Here is a 19,220-nt window from a genome sequence, read left to right as displayed (position 1 = left end):
ACTGAATTGAGAACACCAAATTAATTTGCTTGTGTCACTGAAGAACCTTCATTTGGTGGTGGCTTACTGCTATTACCAACCTAGGCCAGAGCAGCATCCAGTACTGTTCATTTCATAAGTGTCTTCTCTTGGCTAGGGGGAAATGTTGCTGATCCATGAGTGGTAATGTCTTTGGACTAGCTGCCAAAGGGGACAAAGTGCATTATAACTTTTGAGGTAACTTACCTCTGGGAAGAATCAGTAGCAGGGCATATGCTATGTGGCTGCTTTTTCTTTCCTGTCAATGGTGCCTATCCGAGGAAAGGAGGAAGGAAAGATGATTATGGAAAGGCAAAGCATAAAAATAAACATTTTTTCTGATTTTTTTCCCCTCTGCACACACAGAAATTTCAAACCAATGTACCCCTCTACCATGCAATGAAGATGGGTATACAGAATGCATCGATGGGCAAGCCAAGTACACTTGTGTCTGTAAACAAGGCTGGCAAGGAGAGAAATGTGAAGAAGGTACAATCCATGATGATGATGATGGTGGTGGTAGTAATTGTTATGATGTCTGAAATGATGGCATTATTTATGGTACCATGCCTTTAAATAGAGAAATGAGGCAATAAACAGTCTCAAGATTTCTTGGGGTGAAGGACTTCCTCCATTTTCCTTCTTTGACATACTAAGGCACAATCTAAACCCGTGGTTCCCAACGTTTTTGATACCAGGGACTGGCAAACCCATTCATAAACTTTTGGCAGGCTGGCATCATTGTATTTGCATATTTATTTCAAATAATGAATATGCAAATATGCAAATAAAATGATGCCCATCTGCCAAAAGCCCTGGCTCTCAGAGCCCCCCAGTGTCAGCCCTAACCCCTAGAACTGTCCCCCCCTGCTCCCCAATATAAGCCACTGCCCCTGGAATCCAACCCCCCTCTCAGTACCAGCCTCCCACCCTCAGAGCCCGCCCCCAGTGTCTGCCCTCTACCCCTTAGAGTCCCCCACCACTAGACCTTCCATTGCCAGCCTCCTGTTTTCAGAGCCTCACTACTCCCAACTCCTCCAGAGCCCACCCTCAGTCCCCAATATTAGGCCCATCCCAGGGAAGGGTGAGGAACTTAAGGCTCGGGGACTCCCAACTTGCCTGGTTCCAGGCCCTGAGGCTTGGAGTTCCCCCGAGCATTGGGGAACCCACTCTGGCACTCTAGGCCCTCCACCATCCCAGTGTGGGGTTGGAGCACACAAAATCTACTAGCCCGGGCCTCCCCAAGCTCTGGTGTGGAAGGAGAATTTGGGGAGTGGATTTCTCCTTTTCAGTCGGGGGTCACATCAGTGAGGGTTTGGTTTTTCTTTTTTGTTTCTCACTTGTGTGAAATTTCCCAAACAAATCAACCTGAACACATCACATCAAATAAAATAAAGTTTTTTAACTACAAAAACAAATCTTAAGCAAATAAAGATAATGAAATAAAAGTCAGGAATGTCTGAAGAGAGAAAATGCCACTGGTGACTAACTTAAATTCAAAACAAAGTTCTCTCGCCTGTGTGGAAGTCAGCTGTTTCTTTGCTGATATGCAGATTTTTGCCCTCCCCTATTTCTGCCAATGGTCACTAGTTGGTAATTGTCCCTCAGCCTCGTTTATACCTGGCTGACGCATCAGCTTGCCCTTTGTGACGGAAGGACTGGTTAGACTTCTCCCCAAATGTGTCTGGAAAATATACTTTAAGACATTTCAGTTTGTAACTTTACAAAATGTGACTTGTACAGAAATTACTGCAGCAGTGTATAGGATGTGAAAAAGGATATATTCTGTCATGTCTTCTAGATATAAATGAATGTGAAGACCCAGAAAATAAAAATGGAGGGTGCAGCCAAAAATGTGTTAATTTTCCTGGAACCTACCAATGTTCCTGTGAGGATGGATACTTTATGCTTTCAAATAAACATGAATGCAGAGGTAAGAAAAGACACTTAAAATAACATTGTGTGAAAAGAGATTATATTTGGATACTACCTGTTAGAGAATTTAGGCTGAACTATAGCTACTGTCCCTTTAAAATTCCCCCCTGCTGTTTCAAGCCAAATTCTGCCATGTGATACATGTTTGATTCTCATTGATCTACTCAGTTCACTACTAAGGTTGTGTAAATCTTTTTGCATGAACTCAAGCTAGTTAGTTAATTAATGAAACCTGGACTTGGGTCACAAAACCCGGACTTGAACCAGTTTCACAGCCCAAGTCAAGTTTCTAGAATGCAAGGCAGTAACATTCTTAGCTGGAAACCAAGTCCATGAAAATCTGCAGCTTTGGTTGGATTTCACTCTGAGTTTTGTTTTCCTTTAACTTGGAAGGAAAATATTAATTAATTCTGAAAATGCTCTTTCTTAGGATGACCGAATGTCCAGACTTGATAGGGACGGTCCTGGTATTTGGGGCTTTGTATTATATGAAGCAAAATGCAGGACAATATAGCACTTTAAAGACTAACAAGATGGTTTATTAGATGATGAGCTTTCGTGGGCCAGACCCACTTCCTCAGATCAAATAGTGGAAGAAAGTAGTCACAACCATATATACCAAAGGATAGAATTTAAAAAAATGAACAAATATGAAAAGGACAAATCACATTGCAGAACAGAAGGGGGATGCGGGGGGGTGGGAAGGGGGAGGAAGGAAGGTAAGTGTCTGTGAATTGCTGATATTAAAGGTAGGGAGAGTGGGATGTTTGTGAGTTAATGGTATTACAGGTGATAATTGGGGAAACTGTCTTGGTAATGGGTGAGAAAGTTCAAAGACTTGTTAAGTCCCTGTTGGTAAGTGTCGAATTTTAACATGAATGACAGTTCAGAGGATTCCCTTTCAAGTGCAGATGTAAAAGGTCTTTGTAGCAGAATGCAGGTGGCTAAGTCATTTAGAGAGTGTCCTTTCTGGTTAAAGTGGCAAGAAACTGTTTTCTCTTTGTGATCTTGTCTGATATCTGTTTTGTGGGCATTAATCCTTTGGCGAAGTGTCTGAGATGTTTGTCCAATGTACATAGCAGACGGACACTTTCGGCACATGATAGCATAGATTATATTTCTGGATGCGCAGGAATATGTGTTCTTGATCTTATAGCTCACTTGGTTAGGTCCAATAATGGTATCAGCAGAATGAATATGTGGACAAAGCTGGCAACGGGGTTTGTTGCAAGGGAAGGTACCAGGGTTGGTATTAGTGTGGTATGTCCTGTGGTGGTTGGTAAGAATCATCTTGAGGTTAGGTGGTTGTCTATAGGAGACTATGGGTCTGTCTCCCAGAGCCTCTTTGAGTATGGTATCCTGTTCCAATATAGGCTGTAGTTTATTGATAATGTGTTGGACAGGTTTAAGTTGGGGGTTGTAGGTGATGACAAGTGGTGTTCTATTGTTGGTTTTCTTGGGTCTGTCTTGAAGTAGATGGTTTCTAGGTATTCGTCTGGCTCTTTCAATTTGCTTTTTTATTTCTCTGGGTGGGTAGTTGAGATTTATAAATGCTTGGTAGAGATCCTGAAGCTTCTGGTCTCTGTCAGTGGGGTTAGAGCAGATGCGGTTGTATCGAAGGGCTTGGCTATAGACGATGGATTGTGTGGTGTGTTCTGGATGGGAGCTGGATGCATGTAGGTAACTGTATGAGTCAGTGGGTTTTCTGTAGAGAGTGGTGTCTAATTTTCCATTGTTGATTTGTACGGTGGTGTCCAGGAAGTGGATCTCTCGTGTAGAATGGTCCAGGCTGAGGTTGATGGTGGGGTGTAGGTTGTTGAAATCTCTGTGGAATATCTCCAGTGTTTCTTGGCCATGTGTCCAGATCATAAAGATGTCATCGATGTACCGTAGGTAGAGGAGGGGTGAAAGGGGACGGGAGTTGAGGAAACGTTGTTCTAGGTCAGCCATAAAGATGTTAGCATACTGTGGGGCCATGCGTGTACCCATGGCTGTGCCGCTGATCTGGAGGTATAAGTTGTTCTCAAACCGGAAATAATTGTGGGTGAGAACAAAGTTACATAGGTCTGCTATCAGGTTGGCAGTAGTGTCCTCTGGGATAGTGTTTCTAATTGCTTGTAATCCGTCTTCATGTGGGATGTTGGTATATAGAGCTTCTACATCCATGGTGGCAAGGATGGTATTATTGGGGAGGTTATCGATGTTTTGTAGTTTCCTTAGGAAGTCAGTAGTGTCTCGGAGATAGCTGGGGGTATTGGTTACGAAGGGTTTGAGAAGAGTGTCTACATAGCTGGATAGACCAGTAGTGAGCGTGCCAATACCAGAGATGATGGGACGTCCGGGGTGCCCAGGTTTATGGATCTTGGGAAGTAGATAGAACAATCCTGGTCGGGGGTCAGAAGGTGATTCTGTGAGGATTTGTTCCCGAGTAGCTGTGGGGAGGCTTTTAAGGAGACAGTGTAGTTTCTTTTGGTAGTCCAAGGTGGGATCAGAGGGGAGAGGTTTGTAAAATGTGGTGTTCGAGAGTTGTCTGGTTGCCTCCTGGTTATAGTCGGCCTTATTCATAATGACCACAGCACCCCCTTTGTCAGCTGGTTTGATTACAATGTCCAGGTTGTTTTTGAGACTCTGGATGGCATGGTGTTCAGCGCGGCTAAGATTGTGTGTCGCTTGTTGTCGTTTGCGAATAATGTCAGTCTGTGCGTTGTTGCGGAAGCTGTGTATATAGAAATCCAGATTGTAATTCCGACCGTCAGGGGGAGTCCATATAGAATTATTTTTCCTTTGGTGTTGGTAGGGGGGATCTGGTAGGTCAGATTGATGTTCAGTGGTGGTTTGGAAATATTCTCGGAGACGGAGGCGGCGAAAAAAAGCCTCAAGGTCACCACAAAATTGTATCCAGTTTGTGGGGGACGTGGGGCAGAAAGAGAGACCCCGGGACAAGACAGACTCTTCTGCTGGATTGAGTTTGTAGCTGGAGAGGTTAACAATATTATCCGGTGGGTTGAGGCAGTTGCTGTTGTAGCCAGTGGTATGGAGCAGGTTAGAAAATTTATTGTCTTTTCTTTGTTGTAGGGAATAGAAGTGTGTATAGTAGATTTCTTGTCTGGTGGAACAAAAGTCTTGCAAGGTGTCAGTCGGTGTGGATGTTTGTCTTGAGATGAGACGATCTAAGTTAGAAATGTCATTCTTCCCCATCCTGATACTTCACACTTGTTATCTGCTCACCAGACTCTTTATTTAAAGGTTTTTGCTGCATTGTATCACTATATTTATTTGCAGGTCTCTCTCATTAACTATAGCGTTAAGTCTTTATTTTGAAATAAAATTCCAGATAAAGGGCATGTATTAGCAAAAAAAATGATGGCATTTTGGCAGGAAAATAGTTTATTTCTTTACTAATTCATGGTTTTTCTATTGAGCTATAACTAACTGGTATGAATATCATCATCAGGAGATATAATAAAGGGACAGACTTTCCAGCTGTCTTTCACTGGCCTTCAATTTAGTACATGTACTTTTGTGGACACACTCACTAACACAGTGACTCCCATTGAAATACTGTAGTCTGACAAATGCAGGCTCACAAGATGGTTGAACAGAGTCTGTTCATATACTTTTTCTTCCTTTAAAACTAAATTGTGCACCCCAGCTCATTTTGCTGAACTCGTTACTTGCCATTAGTGAGGACTTCCAGTCCGAGTAACAACTGCTCTCTAGCTCTCAATCAGGAATGATGATGAGCAAAACCTTATAGTAAACACATTGGTGCTACTTTCCCCCCCTTCAAACTCTGAAACACCTGTGCCTTTCCCTTGGATCCATAGTTCAACCTACAGAGTATCAAGGTACGCAGGAGGTATCACTTGCAGACAAGGTAAAATTCCATGCAGAATCCTCCTCCTTTATTAAGGAGACTGCCAAACCTAGCAGGATCTGCTATAATTGTGAGCCATTTTTATTTATTTTGCCCTTACAATGTTCAAGCAGGGTAAAAAGTTAGGAGAAAAACTTTATTCTCAGTAAAACTTTTGAATTTATTAGACAGGAATGAATGCACAATGCATCCAAACATCTGTGGGACAGCACACTGCCACAACACCCCGGGCAAATATAAATGTGAATGTGAAGAAGGCTTTACATATAATTCAACTTCAAAGACTTGTGAAGGTAAAGGCTTTTGTTTGGTTTTGTTTTAAATAATTGCTGTGACTATTTGGAAAATCTGTCTATATGCAACTTATAAATTCTAGTTGATTTTATGAAATTGTAGTATGCCTCCACATATGTAGAACCAGCCATTTGCTATCATGTCTCCTTGATCAAAGGGATAGAGAGCTGTAAACCTAAACAGTTCCCAATCAAATGGGAGTACTTTACAACAATGGTCTGGCTAAAGTTCAGACAATCTAGTTATCTTATGTGGGTTGCAAAGAATGGAGGTTGGAGCAGAGGTGCCAGAGTGGGAGTTTCCAAACATAAAGGGTACTTTAAAACATGCCTGGGCAGGACAGCCCCCATACTGAAGTTAGCCTGGGGGCCCCAGCAGCCTGAGCCAGGCAGCAGAGGTTAAGCCCCATCCCTTCATCCCCACACTCATCACAGCAGCAGAAGTCGTGGGCCACCCATCTCCCACCCAGATCATTCTTTTTCATGGCGGTGCGAAGCAGAGCTACCTGGCTCCAGCCCGCTCCCCTCCCCCACATTATGCTGCCACCCTGCACCAGGCCTCCCCGTAATCGCTCAGGGAATGGGTGCAATGAGGGTGTGAAGGGGGTAAAGCAGCTGCTTGGGACAAGGGTGGAGTGAAGGCAGAAGCCGGATCTGGGGCAGAGTCACCCCAGGCCCCACGCACCCTCCCTAAGGACAGCCCTGCCTGCACTGCAAACCCAAGTCATTTGACCTGGGCTCAGAGTCATTACTGCAGGGGTTCTTTTGCTGTGTAGATGTACCGAAAGGGTGAGGAAGGACTCAAATGGGAAGTTTTTTGATTGCCATATCAACTAGAGGTGAAGGATACTGACTGCAGAGAAAGATTCATTGTTTAGGAGGAGAAGCCCTGAACAGGAGAAGTGAAATTCAGTAAAGGGGACTTAAAATCAGAAAGATATCAGCTGAAATCCCAAAGAACGTTCAAGGATGGTGAGAAAACTAAGGAAGGATGTTCAGGTGTTCATTGTTTTGCCTAGATCTGTATGTCTTGTGCTGTTTAACAAAGTGTGACTGGTTTAGAAATCACTCTGCAAGGTCTATGTGTTATTTTCTTCAGCTAGGACCTGTCTGAAGCGGTGAATTATAAACCAGGGACTGATGGAGGTCTAAGGAAGTGTTTTGCTTAAACTACTGGAGTGTTGTGGGGGTCAGCTCTTGTGCTAGGGGCCTAGTACAGCTGTGCTATGGGTTCCCACTTTCACACAGTGGTACACGATAGATTGTGCCAGAGAGTTTTCAGCTAGAGATAGTAGCTAGTGACTATCCCTTGATCATTGGGACTATCAAGGCACAGAGGCCTAGCAAGTGGGTCTAACACAGCATCCAACAGGGAGATATCCACCAGGGCTGTTACAATTGCTACAAAGTATAAAACCACTTTCTGCCCTCTTCTTTTGGTATATTAATCACATTTTGTGTGACTGCCATTCAAACACTGGCTGTTCATTGATTCAGAATCAATCTGGCTGCTCTTCATAAAGGGTGCAAATGAAATACTGGGAGGATTCACTCTCAAAAACTGGCTGTCTTTGGAACCGGAGACTTCCATTTAAAAACAAAAGTTAATTCTTTCCCCACATATACACACTACAGCCTGTCCGCTATATAAGTTGTCAGAAGAGGATTGTCCCTTAAGAAATGTTCTGGGGAGAGAAAAACATTTCTTGATTAAATGAGCATGTGGAAAAAAAGCACCCCTCAGAGAAAGTTACCATAATTGTTCACTATAAATATATATTCACCTTTAACTATGGAATATCTATGAATTGTACAAATATTGGAATGTAATTTGCTTATTTTATTTAATACTTAGGACTTTTGGCAGATGTTTGTTTTATTTTATTTTTAAAAATTCAGTGGAAATACCAGTGAAGAAAAGGATGAACTTTTAGGACTTTGTTAGGAGGGAATTCTTCATGTTTGCAGTTTAACAAAAGCTCTTTGTCTTTACAGCTCTCCCCGTGCTATAAATGGTATCTGCAGATTTATTGCTCTCTCTCTCTCTCTCTCTCTCTCTCTCACACACACACACACACACACACACACACACACACACACACTGACTTAAAGATCATTTTACTTCATGACTATGTGCAATAATTGTCTGGTGCTTTAACTTTACGCAATAGCAAGGATTTCATAATCAGCCATCTGTACTCCCTTGCCCAATTACTGTGGAGTTTGAGAGAGGATACTAAGACTATGTCTTCTTTTGCAAGAACTGTTTTGCGCAAGAGTTCTTGGGCAAAAATTCTTGTGCAGGAGCGTGTCATGTGCTTTTGCGCGAGAGATGTGCTTTTGCGCAAGAGCGTCCATGGCAGTGTGGATGCTCTCTTGCACAAGAAAGCTCTGAAGGCCATTTTAGCCATCGGGGTTTCTTGTGCAAGAAACCTCTGTTACCTTCTTGTGCAAGAGCTCTTAGAGGGCTTATTTCGCATGGGGAGAGGAATAACTCTTGCGCAAGAAGCCCTTTTTTCTGACGCTTTACTGTAAATTTACTTGTGCAAGAACACACGTGTAGTGTAGATGGTCCGCAAGTTTTTGTGCAATAAGCCTGCAGTGTAGACATAGCCTAACAGATTCTTATATCCCTTTGTAAATGTGTATACTGGGATACAAAAAACCCCTATGGTTTCAAGAAAATCTGAAATATGCTTTCCCCTCTTTTTTGTGTATATCCGGTTGTGTGGAGTTCTCCTTAAGGGTAAATTTTACTTTTACAGTTAGGATCCTGAAAGATTATTAACAAAAGCAAGGTCCCACTTCTTACTGAAAATGTGATGCTGCTAAGCTTTTAGACTTGTTACGGCCCACGTTACATGGATCAACAGATCCTGTCAAAGGACAAGGTTGTGCATATGGGCCAAAACTTCACCTGTCTGAAGGTTGGCAACATGTATATTCCCATTGCCATGTTGGAGGGCCAGAATTACTCTCTTTGATCAATGAAGTCATTTACATACACAAGTGCCCCTCCCCCCCTCCTGCCCCCCCACAGAGCCTTTACTGGTAGCTGCTGCAAAAGGAGGTAGGTAGGAGTCTCCTTCCTTTGCTCCCTTGGAGCAACATTTCTATTTTCTGGGGATTCTGTGCATCAAAAGCAACTGTAAAATCCAGTCAAGGTTCATAAACACCCCTCAAGTAGAAGCTGGTACTGACTCTGCTCATCCCCCTCTGACCAGTTTTGTGGCTGCACCCCCCTGCACAACAGACACCCCAGCAACGGCAAGGCAGGTCTTGCTAGAGGCTGGCACTTGCCGCAAAACCCTCCAATTCATGCAGACATTCCTGCCCTGGGGCAACAGCTCACATCCTTAGACTCCTAGAGGTGAATCAAAGGGGGAGGAGAGGTTTAAAACACAATAGAAGTTGTTTTAAAAAGTGACCTTAGCCCACTACAGTTTAACTTAGGTATTGGTCATATCTACAGGTCCACACATCTTTATCCTTCCTGAACAGAGAGTTTTCTGAAATATGCCTTTGGCCAATGAAACAAGGAACAAAGACATTAAAATGCCCAATCTTACTAGGTATTATGCCTTTCACACAAACATCTCAAAACCCCTCACTAGCTTTAGTTGTTTAGTCCTTTCAACATGTCATTTAACCTCTCTGTGCCAGCTAAATGATGGGGAACATCTGGCACAGAGAGGTTAAATGACATGTTACTCAGTGCGGCTGTGTCAGACAGAAGTGAACCCAAGGAATAATGGGAACTAATTCCTCGTTCTAACCAGTGCATTACACTCACCACTTTATAAAGCTGAGCTTAAGATGAGATGCTGCTTTTTCCTTTAAGCAACACAAAATAAGATTTTTCATTTAGAAAATAACCTTTTCGTGTTACCAAAACAAATAATTTTTTAAAGGATATTTTCAAACATAGTACCACTGATTTACATCAAAAGGGCAGTGAATTTCAGAATGGGCATTGCAAAATTTCTTTATACAAAATTTCCCTTAGCTCACATCTACAGAGCTTCTCACCTCATGAGAGATTTTGTTTTAGTTTTCATATTAGAAATTTAAATTAAATTAGCCTTTCACACAACCTTTCTTTTTTTCCTAAATTATTTATTGCACATAGCCAACAACATGAAAAAGTGGGTTTAGCTCCTTAATAGCCAAATGGATTTTGCTTCTGATCAGCCTAAGTTGGTCTCCATAGACTCCACTTAAACTGTCTGAGCTTTGCAGCTTGGGAAGATTACTACTGTACATATCAGAGGAAGTACCTCTCCCCCATAAGGCCAAAATCAGTTCAGTACAGTGAAAGCTGTCAGACTGTCTCTGCTCCACACGATTGCTATGTATACTGCTAGGACTGAAGTAACTCCTGCAATTTGTGAGACCCTAAGTGGAACAAGAGGAGGGTGGCCCAGAACAGATGGTACTGATAGGTGACCGGAATTAATTTCCCAACTCTGCACCTCTGGGTTGCTCTGTAATTCTCAGCCAAGCAGCTCAGCTTTGCAGCGTCGGACATATCATTTTAACCTTGCCCTGGCTCTCTCTGTACGGTTCCCATATCAGACGTGCTGAGGTTGTTCATCCAGAAAGCAATGCGCAGTTCAGGCTGGAGAGTCATCACCACTACCACAGACAGGATTCACATTCCAACCCAGAACTAGTCATGCCCATTGTTGCATTTACTTAATGTACTTGTCTTTTAGAATGTGATATGATTGTTCAGTCTAATCTTATGCCATGTGCTTCCGTTTCACTGCAGATGTGGATGAATGTGCTGAAAACACTTGTTCTCAAATATGTGTAAATTCTCCAGGAAGCTATACCTGCTACTGTGATGGCAAGAAAGGGTTCAAGCTTTCTAAGGACTGGAAGCACTGTGAGGTAAATCTGCAGTTTCCCCAGCAAGCTCACATTGTGCAGTTTTGAGTATTTCTCCATGACAGGAGGAAGTTGTCACTGCCTCATTGAGTCACAACTGAGAATAGCAAATACAGGACCAACTGCTGAGAAATAGGACAGACACACCCCCAAATGGGTTATTCTCTATGTGATAGACTAAACCAGCAACAAAAGTAAACTTCTGCCTCGCTGCACTGGCTAACGAAGTCAAAAATGCAGCCTCCTTAGGTCTTTCAACCTAGTCATGGATTCAACATCCAAACTTACTGATGAACGATTATTTAAAACCAACTACATAAAACAACAGGTTTCTTCTGAGTCCAAAGGACCAGCCACATATACCCAGGTCCATATATAACTCAGATCTTACCCAAAAAAATCAAAAAGAAAGGCGAGAGTTAAAATTGGCTAACAGAATCAAATACAGGCAGTCCCCGGGTTACGTACAAGATAGGGATTGTAGGTTTGTTCTTAAGTTGAATTTGTATGTAAGTAGGAACTGGTACATATTGTAGGGGAAACTCTAGCCAAACATTTCTCCAGAGCTCAGTTTTATTCTCCCACACCTCACTTCCCTCAGTCCTTTATTCTCAAGCTTAGGTGTCTGCTGAGAAAAGCCGCTCCGCGTCTCCCTGGTCTGCTGAGGGGGCAGGCGCTAGCTTCGCGTCTCCCTTGTCTGCTGGGGGAAGCAGCTAGTGCGGGGTTGCTTCACCCCGTTTGTAAGTAGGGATCCGATGTAAGTCGGATCCATGTAACCCGGGGACTGCCTGTATATAAAATACTTGCATTCTTGTCAGGCTTGTAGCAGTGATGGAATAAACTGCTGGCGTGTTAAGTCTCTGGTTGCGTCTAAATCCTTGGAAGGTCCTCATTCCTTTGGCTAGATTGCTCCCATTGGTACAAGTTCACTATCCAGAATAGGGAGGTGATTGGTTAACTAGTTCACCGGTGGGGGCTGGAGCAGCTCCTTGCTCACTGTGGGCAGGGGACTGGTTCCAGCCCAGCTGTGGTAGGTGGGGGCCCTCTTCTTTAATCGGTTAACCAGCTAAGCATTACATTTAACCAGTTACATGGTATTTTACATTCCTAATCCAGAGGTTTGATTAGGAAAAAGGCAACATGGAGAAGTTTTCAGGGCCTTTTATAGCTTCTGCCAAGTGAAGGGAAACTCATTGTTCTTACATTGTGGAAAATTATAGGTTACAAGATGGTGTTTGGAGTCACATGGCTATAGCACATGTCCATGCATGCTTTGCTTATCATAGCAGAGCAGAGACCATTAGCCATACTTTAGTTAGAACCTTCACAGGAAAGTCCCTTAAGAGTACATAGGCATCTCCCATGGTCCATTGTGAGTTAGGTTCTGTGATGGACCATTGAACATGAATAGTCCCTTCATGATGTGCAGGCTAATTACTTTGTGTGTGTTACCACATGAGCAAACATTTGAGATACAGGCACACTGTTAATATTCCTAACATCAGATAGAAAAGTGGCATGTGCATACAAATAGCATAACAAGTTATGATGTGCTGAATGATTCACAGACACTTTACCTGACATACTTTGTATAAGATTTGTTGTGATTATATATCAGTGGTAGCAGCAGTGATCTACATGGTCATATTGTAATCAGATAGCGTCACAGAGGTAGATTAGGAACAGTAGCAAAGCCAGATTCACAATTGCTGGAAAAATGCTTCAGGCTTTGAATTGGGGCACGCTTCACAAAGCATGTCTAGCAATTCAGTTCATGGGGATTTGGTTATAATTCAGACCAGGTTCAGTTCCAAGAAAAAAGATTAAAAGAAATTGTTCTGAATTAGTCCTTTTCTTCACCAGCCCCCCAAAATAAACTCCACTGTCCTCCCTTCTAACAGGTGGGTCCTTCTTGGCTTAGATTTTTACAGGGAGGCTTCAGCTTCATTTTGAAACTATGTTCACACATTTCCCAGGTTTTTTCTTGTCCTGAGAACCTCTTGTGACAGGATGTGGTCACAGAGAACCCCTTGGTGGTGCTTCCCGGTGTGCTGACAAAGCCACTGACACTCACCTCCTTGCTCTCTGGGGCTCCTCACCAGCTTGTCTTCCTGGCCCAGATCTCCTGGTCTCCCTCAACTAAGGCACAGAGCTGAGATTGTCCCACCCCAGAAGAACAATTCAGACACTAAGGCTAGTCTGCCTTTTTTTGAAAAAAGCTACGCAAATTGCGCTCTGAAATTTGCATAGCTTTTTCCGATTGCCTTTCCAGAAGACGCTTTTCCACCATTTGGCCCCGTCTAGACAGGGCCAAATGGTGGAGAAGCCTGCTCTTTTGGAGGAGCCCTTATTCCTCGTAGAACGAGGTATACAAGGCTCCCCGAAAGAGCACATTTGCTCTTCTGCAAAAAAAAAAAAAGTGGAAGAGAAAACACGTTCCCTGGATGCTTTGGAGTTTTTCCGGGATACCTCCAGTATCCCAGAAAAAGCCTGCAGTCTAGACATACCCTGAGTCTCTTCAGTCTGAGGAGAATGTAGTTTCGGGTACAGCTTCTGGGAACCCAATCTCCAAATGGAATCAGAATCTCAAATAAATAATTCAGGTAGGCCCCCTCTTTAACAGTGAAAGGAGGATGTACACACTGATTGCTCCCCCAGGTAACAATTATTTACACTTTTCATACAAGAATGATACACACTCCAAAATAAGATATACAGAACAAGCAGACTGTGACATTAAAATGGATAGGTTACATGAAGTATTTTGTCCAATGAGACAAAGCATCTGTGTGTCCATATGACAATTTCATAAGCCATGGGGCGGAGGTTGGGGGGGAATTGTCACACCTTCCCCCCGAGACTCACAGAACGATTCCTAGAAAAGCTCATTCTGCGTGGGTACAAGTTGATTGTTTTGCACAGTTTCAGTTGTCATGTTTCTTCCAAAAGGCCAAGCAGCAAGTGAATCGTTTCACCAAGTGCTTAAAAACACATTTCCCATCCAAACGGAACTATTTTTAGACTACCAAGAATTTTAAAATTTGCATTTCTTAGTGGAAGAAACAGTGGGACTACTGGGGGTTTCAATGAAAGTATTTCCTTATGAAAGCATTTCTTCACACTACTTTCGCAGGATCAGACATGTTGGGACCTGTAATTGTGTTCACCCAGGTTCCATCAAAACAAAACAATCTTTGCCACAGTATGATGTAGCGGAGCTTAAATATTTCAAAGATCAAAGCCTGCTATTGTGCTAGAATGTATTTACCAGAACTTGGCATTTTTAGTTGCTAAGATTTAATATTTAGACAACATAGGGAGTAATTCTATCCCCCAGTGATAATAAAGTAGGAAAGTATCCTTTTATTTATCCCTCATTAAACATAACTCCCAGTGCTGTTCAATTAGAGAGAGGTTTAGTGATCCTTGGGACTATGGCTAAAGAGCCTGAGCCAGTATGTGGAAACCAGTTGCAGATCTTTTAATTGGAATAAAATTCGTATTATCAGCAATATCATGGCAAATCCCAAAGGGATATATCCTCTTTGCAGGTCAAGTGCTCAGTGTCTAGAAAAATTCAGTGATTAAGGTACAATTCATACACATAATATTATAATTCAGGAGTTGTTCTGCTGCAGTTAGTAGAATTGCTGCACCACAAAATTGTGTTAAATTGTAGCATTAGCTGTAGAGTTGCTCTGCCCCCAGCTTCCTGGAATCAGCCTGATCAGTTTCAACAGCTGCTGAATCTGGAGCCTGGGACAGAACAGCTGGGGAGCTGCCTGGCAGGTTCCCACAGGACCAACCCGGCAGCACCCCAGCTGCTCTACCCGAGGCATCCCACAACACAAGCCTGGTCTGCTGGGGGGGAGGGGGGACGCACTAGCTGCGCCCCCTCCCCCCCAGCAAGACTAGCGGGACAGGAGCAAAACCACCCAGGCGGCAGGGGTACCGCTGCCTGGGCGGCTTTGCTCCCGGGCAAACGAGCAAAGCCGCCCAGGTGGCGGCTTTGCTCGGGTGTCCCTGGTCTGCTGGGGGGGTCCAGCGGCTTTGCTGGACCCCCCCCCAGCAGACCAGGGAGACCGGGAGAAGCTTTTCTCGCCCCGGAGGACATGGGTGGCGACCCGCCGCCCGTGAGATCCAGGGCGAGAAAAGCCCCGTTCGTAAGTGCGGATCCGACGTAAATGCGGATACACGTAAGTCAGGGACTGCCTGTACAATATTATTATTCCACTTGGTTTATTGTATAATTATATGGTAAAAATGAGAAGATACGCTATTTTTCAGTAATAGTGTGCTGTAACACTTCTGTATTTTTATGTCTGATCTTGTAAGCAAAAAGTTAAGGAAGGTGAAACCTAGACTAGACAAGACACATCAGACTTCTGAAAGGGGTATAGTAGTTTGGAAAGGCTGAAAACCACTGAGGTAGACTACCAAAATGCAGCAAACACTGTAGTGTATAACATGTATAACAAACATGTATAACAAACACTGTAGTGTTTCACACCCAATCGCTTTTGTTCTGTTGCATCTGTGTAGGTCAGATTATTTGCTATGAGATTAAATATAAGAGATTTGGTCAAAAGTAAATTGCAGCTGTCTTTTTTTACATGTGATATCATTATGGCATGACAAGAGACACAAAAACAGCAGTGCACATTGGGTAGTAGCTGAAATGACAGTATAGTCACACAATGTCTGACCTCTTTGAACTAGAGTGACTAGATAGCAAGTGTGAAAAAAATCAGGATAGGGTAGAAGGTAATATATAAGACAAAGCCCCTAATTGTGGGATTGTTCCTATAAATTTGGGACACCTGGTCACCCATTTAAACAGATATATTCTTCCTATATGAAAAGATCACTCTCTATCACAGCAGTACAGAAGATATGCAAATGTAATTTACAACAGTACTGTAGGTTAGGAAATGAAGAATAGCTTTCCGAGTGAAAGCTGAAAAGTTTACATATGCAAAATGTCATTACTCAAATTTGATTTTGGCCAGGACACTGGGGCAGAGGTGGCAGGTTTGTAGAATTTTTGGTGGTACCCACAATGAATCTGGGTGCCCCCCCCCCCCCCCGGCACCTGCCTGAGGTTCTGGGAGGCAGTTTGGGTGCTGGGTGCAGGATTTGGTTTGGGGATTGGAGAGCAGGAAGGGGTGCGGGCTAGGAGAGGGAATTTGGGTACAGAAGTGGTGAGGAGTCAGTCTCAGAGCGGGTGTGGGAGAGGATTTGGAGTGCAGACTCTGGGAAGAGAGTTTGAGGGCAAAGGATGCGAGCTTACCTGGAACAGCTCCAGTAAGTAACCGCATCTCTTCTCTTGCTCCTAGGCTGGGGGCTTTCCATGCATAACTGCCCGCAGGCACCAGCCCTTCAAGCTCCCTTTGGCTGCAGAGGTGCTTGGGATGTGAGCAGTGCACAGACATACACCCTGCTAAGGGGCTGCAGGGATGTGACAGCAGCCACGCAAAACGGGCATGCAGGAAGTTGCTTCAGCCCTGCTGGTGGTGGTAGCAGCGGCAAGGCCTCCCTAGTCCTTTTTAAATTACCCAGGGAAGGCAGATGGGCGTGGGGGAGGGACCTGACCTCGAACTTTAGTGGAACCAGGACCTTAGGCCAGAAATATTTCTGGAGCCTGAGCACCATGGACTCATATAACTTCCTGCCCCGTACCAGGATTAACATCACAGTCTTACATAGGTTCACCAGTTGTGACTAGTGACCAGGACCTAAACTTTTCAGAGAAGATATCACATCAACAGGCATGGTTCTTCCTCTACCACTGTGCTTTATATTAGTTCAGTTCTGCCTCAGAGGAGAGTGTGGTGCTTATTCAATCAAGACACTTTGTGTATTACCCTAGATGTTTTGGATTTTGCCCATCCAAATATCAACCCAACCAAACTGCTTAGATTAAGAGGCCTGAGAATCCTAGCTTCTTTGAGGGATGCAGGTGGAAAGGAAATGATCTTGTTTGGCTATACGCCTTGATTTGAATATTAAACATTCACAATATGGTTATCAACTAAAATGAAAGTTGATATCTACTAAACTATGTTATGCCATTTTTAGTCACCAATATTTTTACGTATGGATAATGAAGAACATTAAAATTGCTTTATTTGTACTTGGGTATTCAAATTATTAAAGTATACTAGGTATCAAGCACTTCAGGAAAAATGTAATAAGCTAAAAGCCAGTAAGTATTGAGGATAATCTGTGAAGTATCTGTAAGCAAGAAATGTGTTATCTTCTCTTCCTTATTTCCAGGCTGTTCCAGTTTGTGTCCCTCTGAATCTTGAAAAGAATGATAAATTGCTTTACTTGGCAGAACAATTTATAGGGATCCCCGTGTTGTACTTAAGGTTTAGATTGCCAGAAGTCACCAGGTGAGCGTTTTCTATTGATAACACTATGGATAGAAGTTCTGGGGATTTGTTTCCATAAATTCTCAAAAAGTGGCAGAAGGAGTGTGAATGGCACAAAGATTTGCAGCAGCATCTCACTGGATAAGATGCTGTATCCTTGTATCATTTCAGGGAGGACAAATGAGTTGCAATGTATACTTAAACATCCAAATGCCTACATGTAACAGCTCTCAGTGGAGGCTGGTGTTATTTTGAAACTGGACGGATAGGAGTGAGGTCCTTAGAGAGTCAGTTTATAGCATCATTTTAGTGATCTTACTATATCCTTGAGCCACACCTTCAAGATGGGCAGCTTGCAGCTGCATGTTGTGGCACATCCGGAGCATAGCAAGTTCATTCCAAACACTAAGCTGCATCTTAAGCACCCTTTTCCATCAGATGGAGGCAATGGCAGGTAACTGATGCAGCTACATAGTGGAGCAGGCAGCACAATGGTACGGTCTGCAGGAGACACAGTGCACCAGCATCTGAACTAGAGCTCAGCAGTGATTGAGAAAACAGATTCCTCCTGCAGCTACAGCCAGCTGGTTGCTACAGTTAAAGACAGAGATATTTTGGCTGAAAGGGAAGCAAAAGTCAGAGGAAGAGAATCAAACATCCTGGGACGGAATAGGAAAATGTGGGAAATGGAGCAAGGGGGAGAACAGAGAAAATGAATTGGCTGGAAGTCCCAACAATTTTTGGAGTAAGTGAGATTCCTGAGGAGGGAAAGAAGAATGGTATCTCTCAGTGACAGAAGCTTGCTGCCCTCTGAAGGGTAGAGAAAAGACAGGGAGGATGGTGGCAGATGGGGATAACTGCAATATCTTTTTGCAAGGGTCAGTCTTGGAAACTGACTCAAAACCTGCTCTAAAGAATCCCCACTGGTGATATGTTTGCAGGGACATTTTGATCCAAACAGTGCCCATAGTATTTCACGGTAGCCAAGTTTCATATAGGGTCTTCTCCCCCCCACCCCGCAGCCCCCCAAAAAGTGTCATTTCTTTTTCAGCACCTAGAGAAGGTGCTGGGTCTTGCAGGGGTGAAGCGACTTCAGGTGCTCCCCTGCCCCCAGGCCCTGATTGGCCTGGGGATGGGGGCTTGGCAGGGCAGCTGCAGGCCAGATCCACTGACTTAGCAGGCTGGATCCAGCCCATGGAGACCCCTTTGCCCATCCCTGGTCTATAGGCTGTACCATAATAGTATCACCACCACTATTTATTATTTGAATTACTGTAGTGCCTAGAAGCCATAGTTACAAACCAAGATCCCATTTTGCTAGGCACTGTGCAGAACTCAGAACAGAAGGTGCTAAAATCTATGCATGATCATCTAAATGTCACCAATGTAGAGATCTAGTTGTCTGAACAGAATCAAACAGTGGATCTTTCAAAGTCAGCAATGAGGAAACATTTATATATTATATTTATGATACATTTTTATGGCATGCCTCAACATAGTACTGGAACAACTCTACTTTTTCTCACAACACATTTGTAAACTAAGGGGACTATCATCCTTGTTTTATAGATGGGGATCTGAGACCGCCATTAGCCCTGGGTCCTATAGGAAGTCTGTCATACAGGTGGAAATTGAAGCCAGATCTCAAAAGTCCAATCGAATACCTTAAGCATAAGACAGTCATTTCCGTAGATTCAGATGAACAACTTTCTATAACTACTAGATTTTGCCTGTGATTACTCATCAGCAGCCATTGGACCTGCTTGGATACAGAGTTGTCATTTGGAGGTTAATATTTTCCTGGATAGCTAAATTATTATTGTATCGCACTGA

At 43.4% G+C, this 19,220-nt stretch overlaps 1 protein-coding gene across 1 annotated transcript in view; it reads left to right on the top strand.

Annotated features, from left to right (window-relative positions):
• Nucleotides 1-19,220, top strand: part of PROS1 (protein S) — a 51,899-nt gene that overhangs the window by 13,880 nt on the left and 18,799 nt on the right. The window contains exons 5-9 of the mRNA XM_006116837.3: nt 385-507; nt 1,820-1,951; nt 5,998-6,123; nt 10,895-11,016; nt 17,290-17,408. Coding sequence (XP_006116899.2) covers nt 385-507; nt 1,820-1,951; nt 5,998-6,123; nt 10,895-11,016; nt 17,290-17,408 — 622 coding nt within the window. The remainder of the gene's footprint in view (nt 1-384; nt 508-1,819; nt 1,952-5,997; nt 6,124-10,894; nt 11,017-17,289; nt 17,409-19,220) is intronic.

Source organism: Pelodiscus sinensis, chromosome 1 (genome assembly GCF_049634645.1).
Source record: "Pelodiscus sinensis isolate JC-2024 chromosome 1, ASM4963464v1, whole genome shotgun sequence".
NCBI lineage: Eukaryota > Metazoa > Chordata > Testudines > Trionychidae > Pelodiscus > Pelodiscus sinensis.
This window is presented reverse-complemented; position numbering and strand designations above follow the sequence as displayed.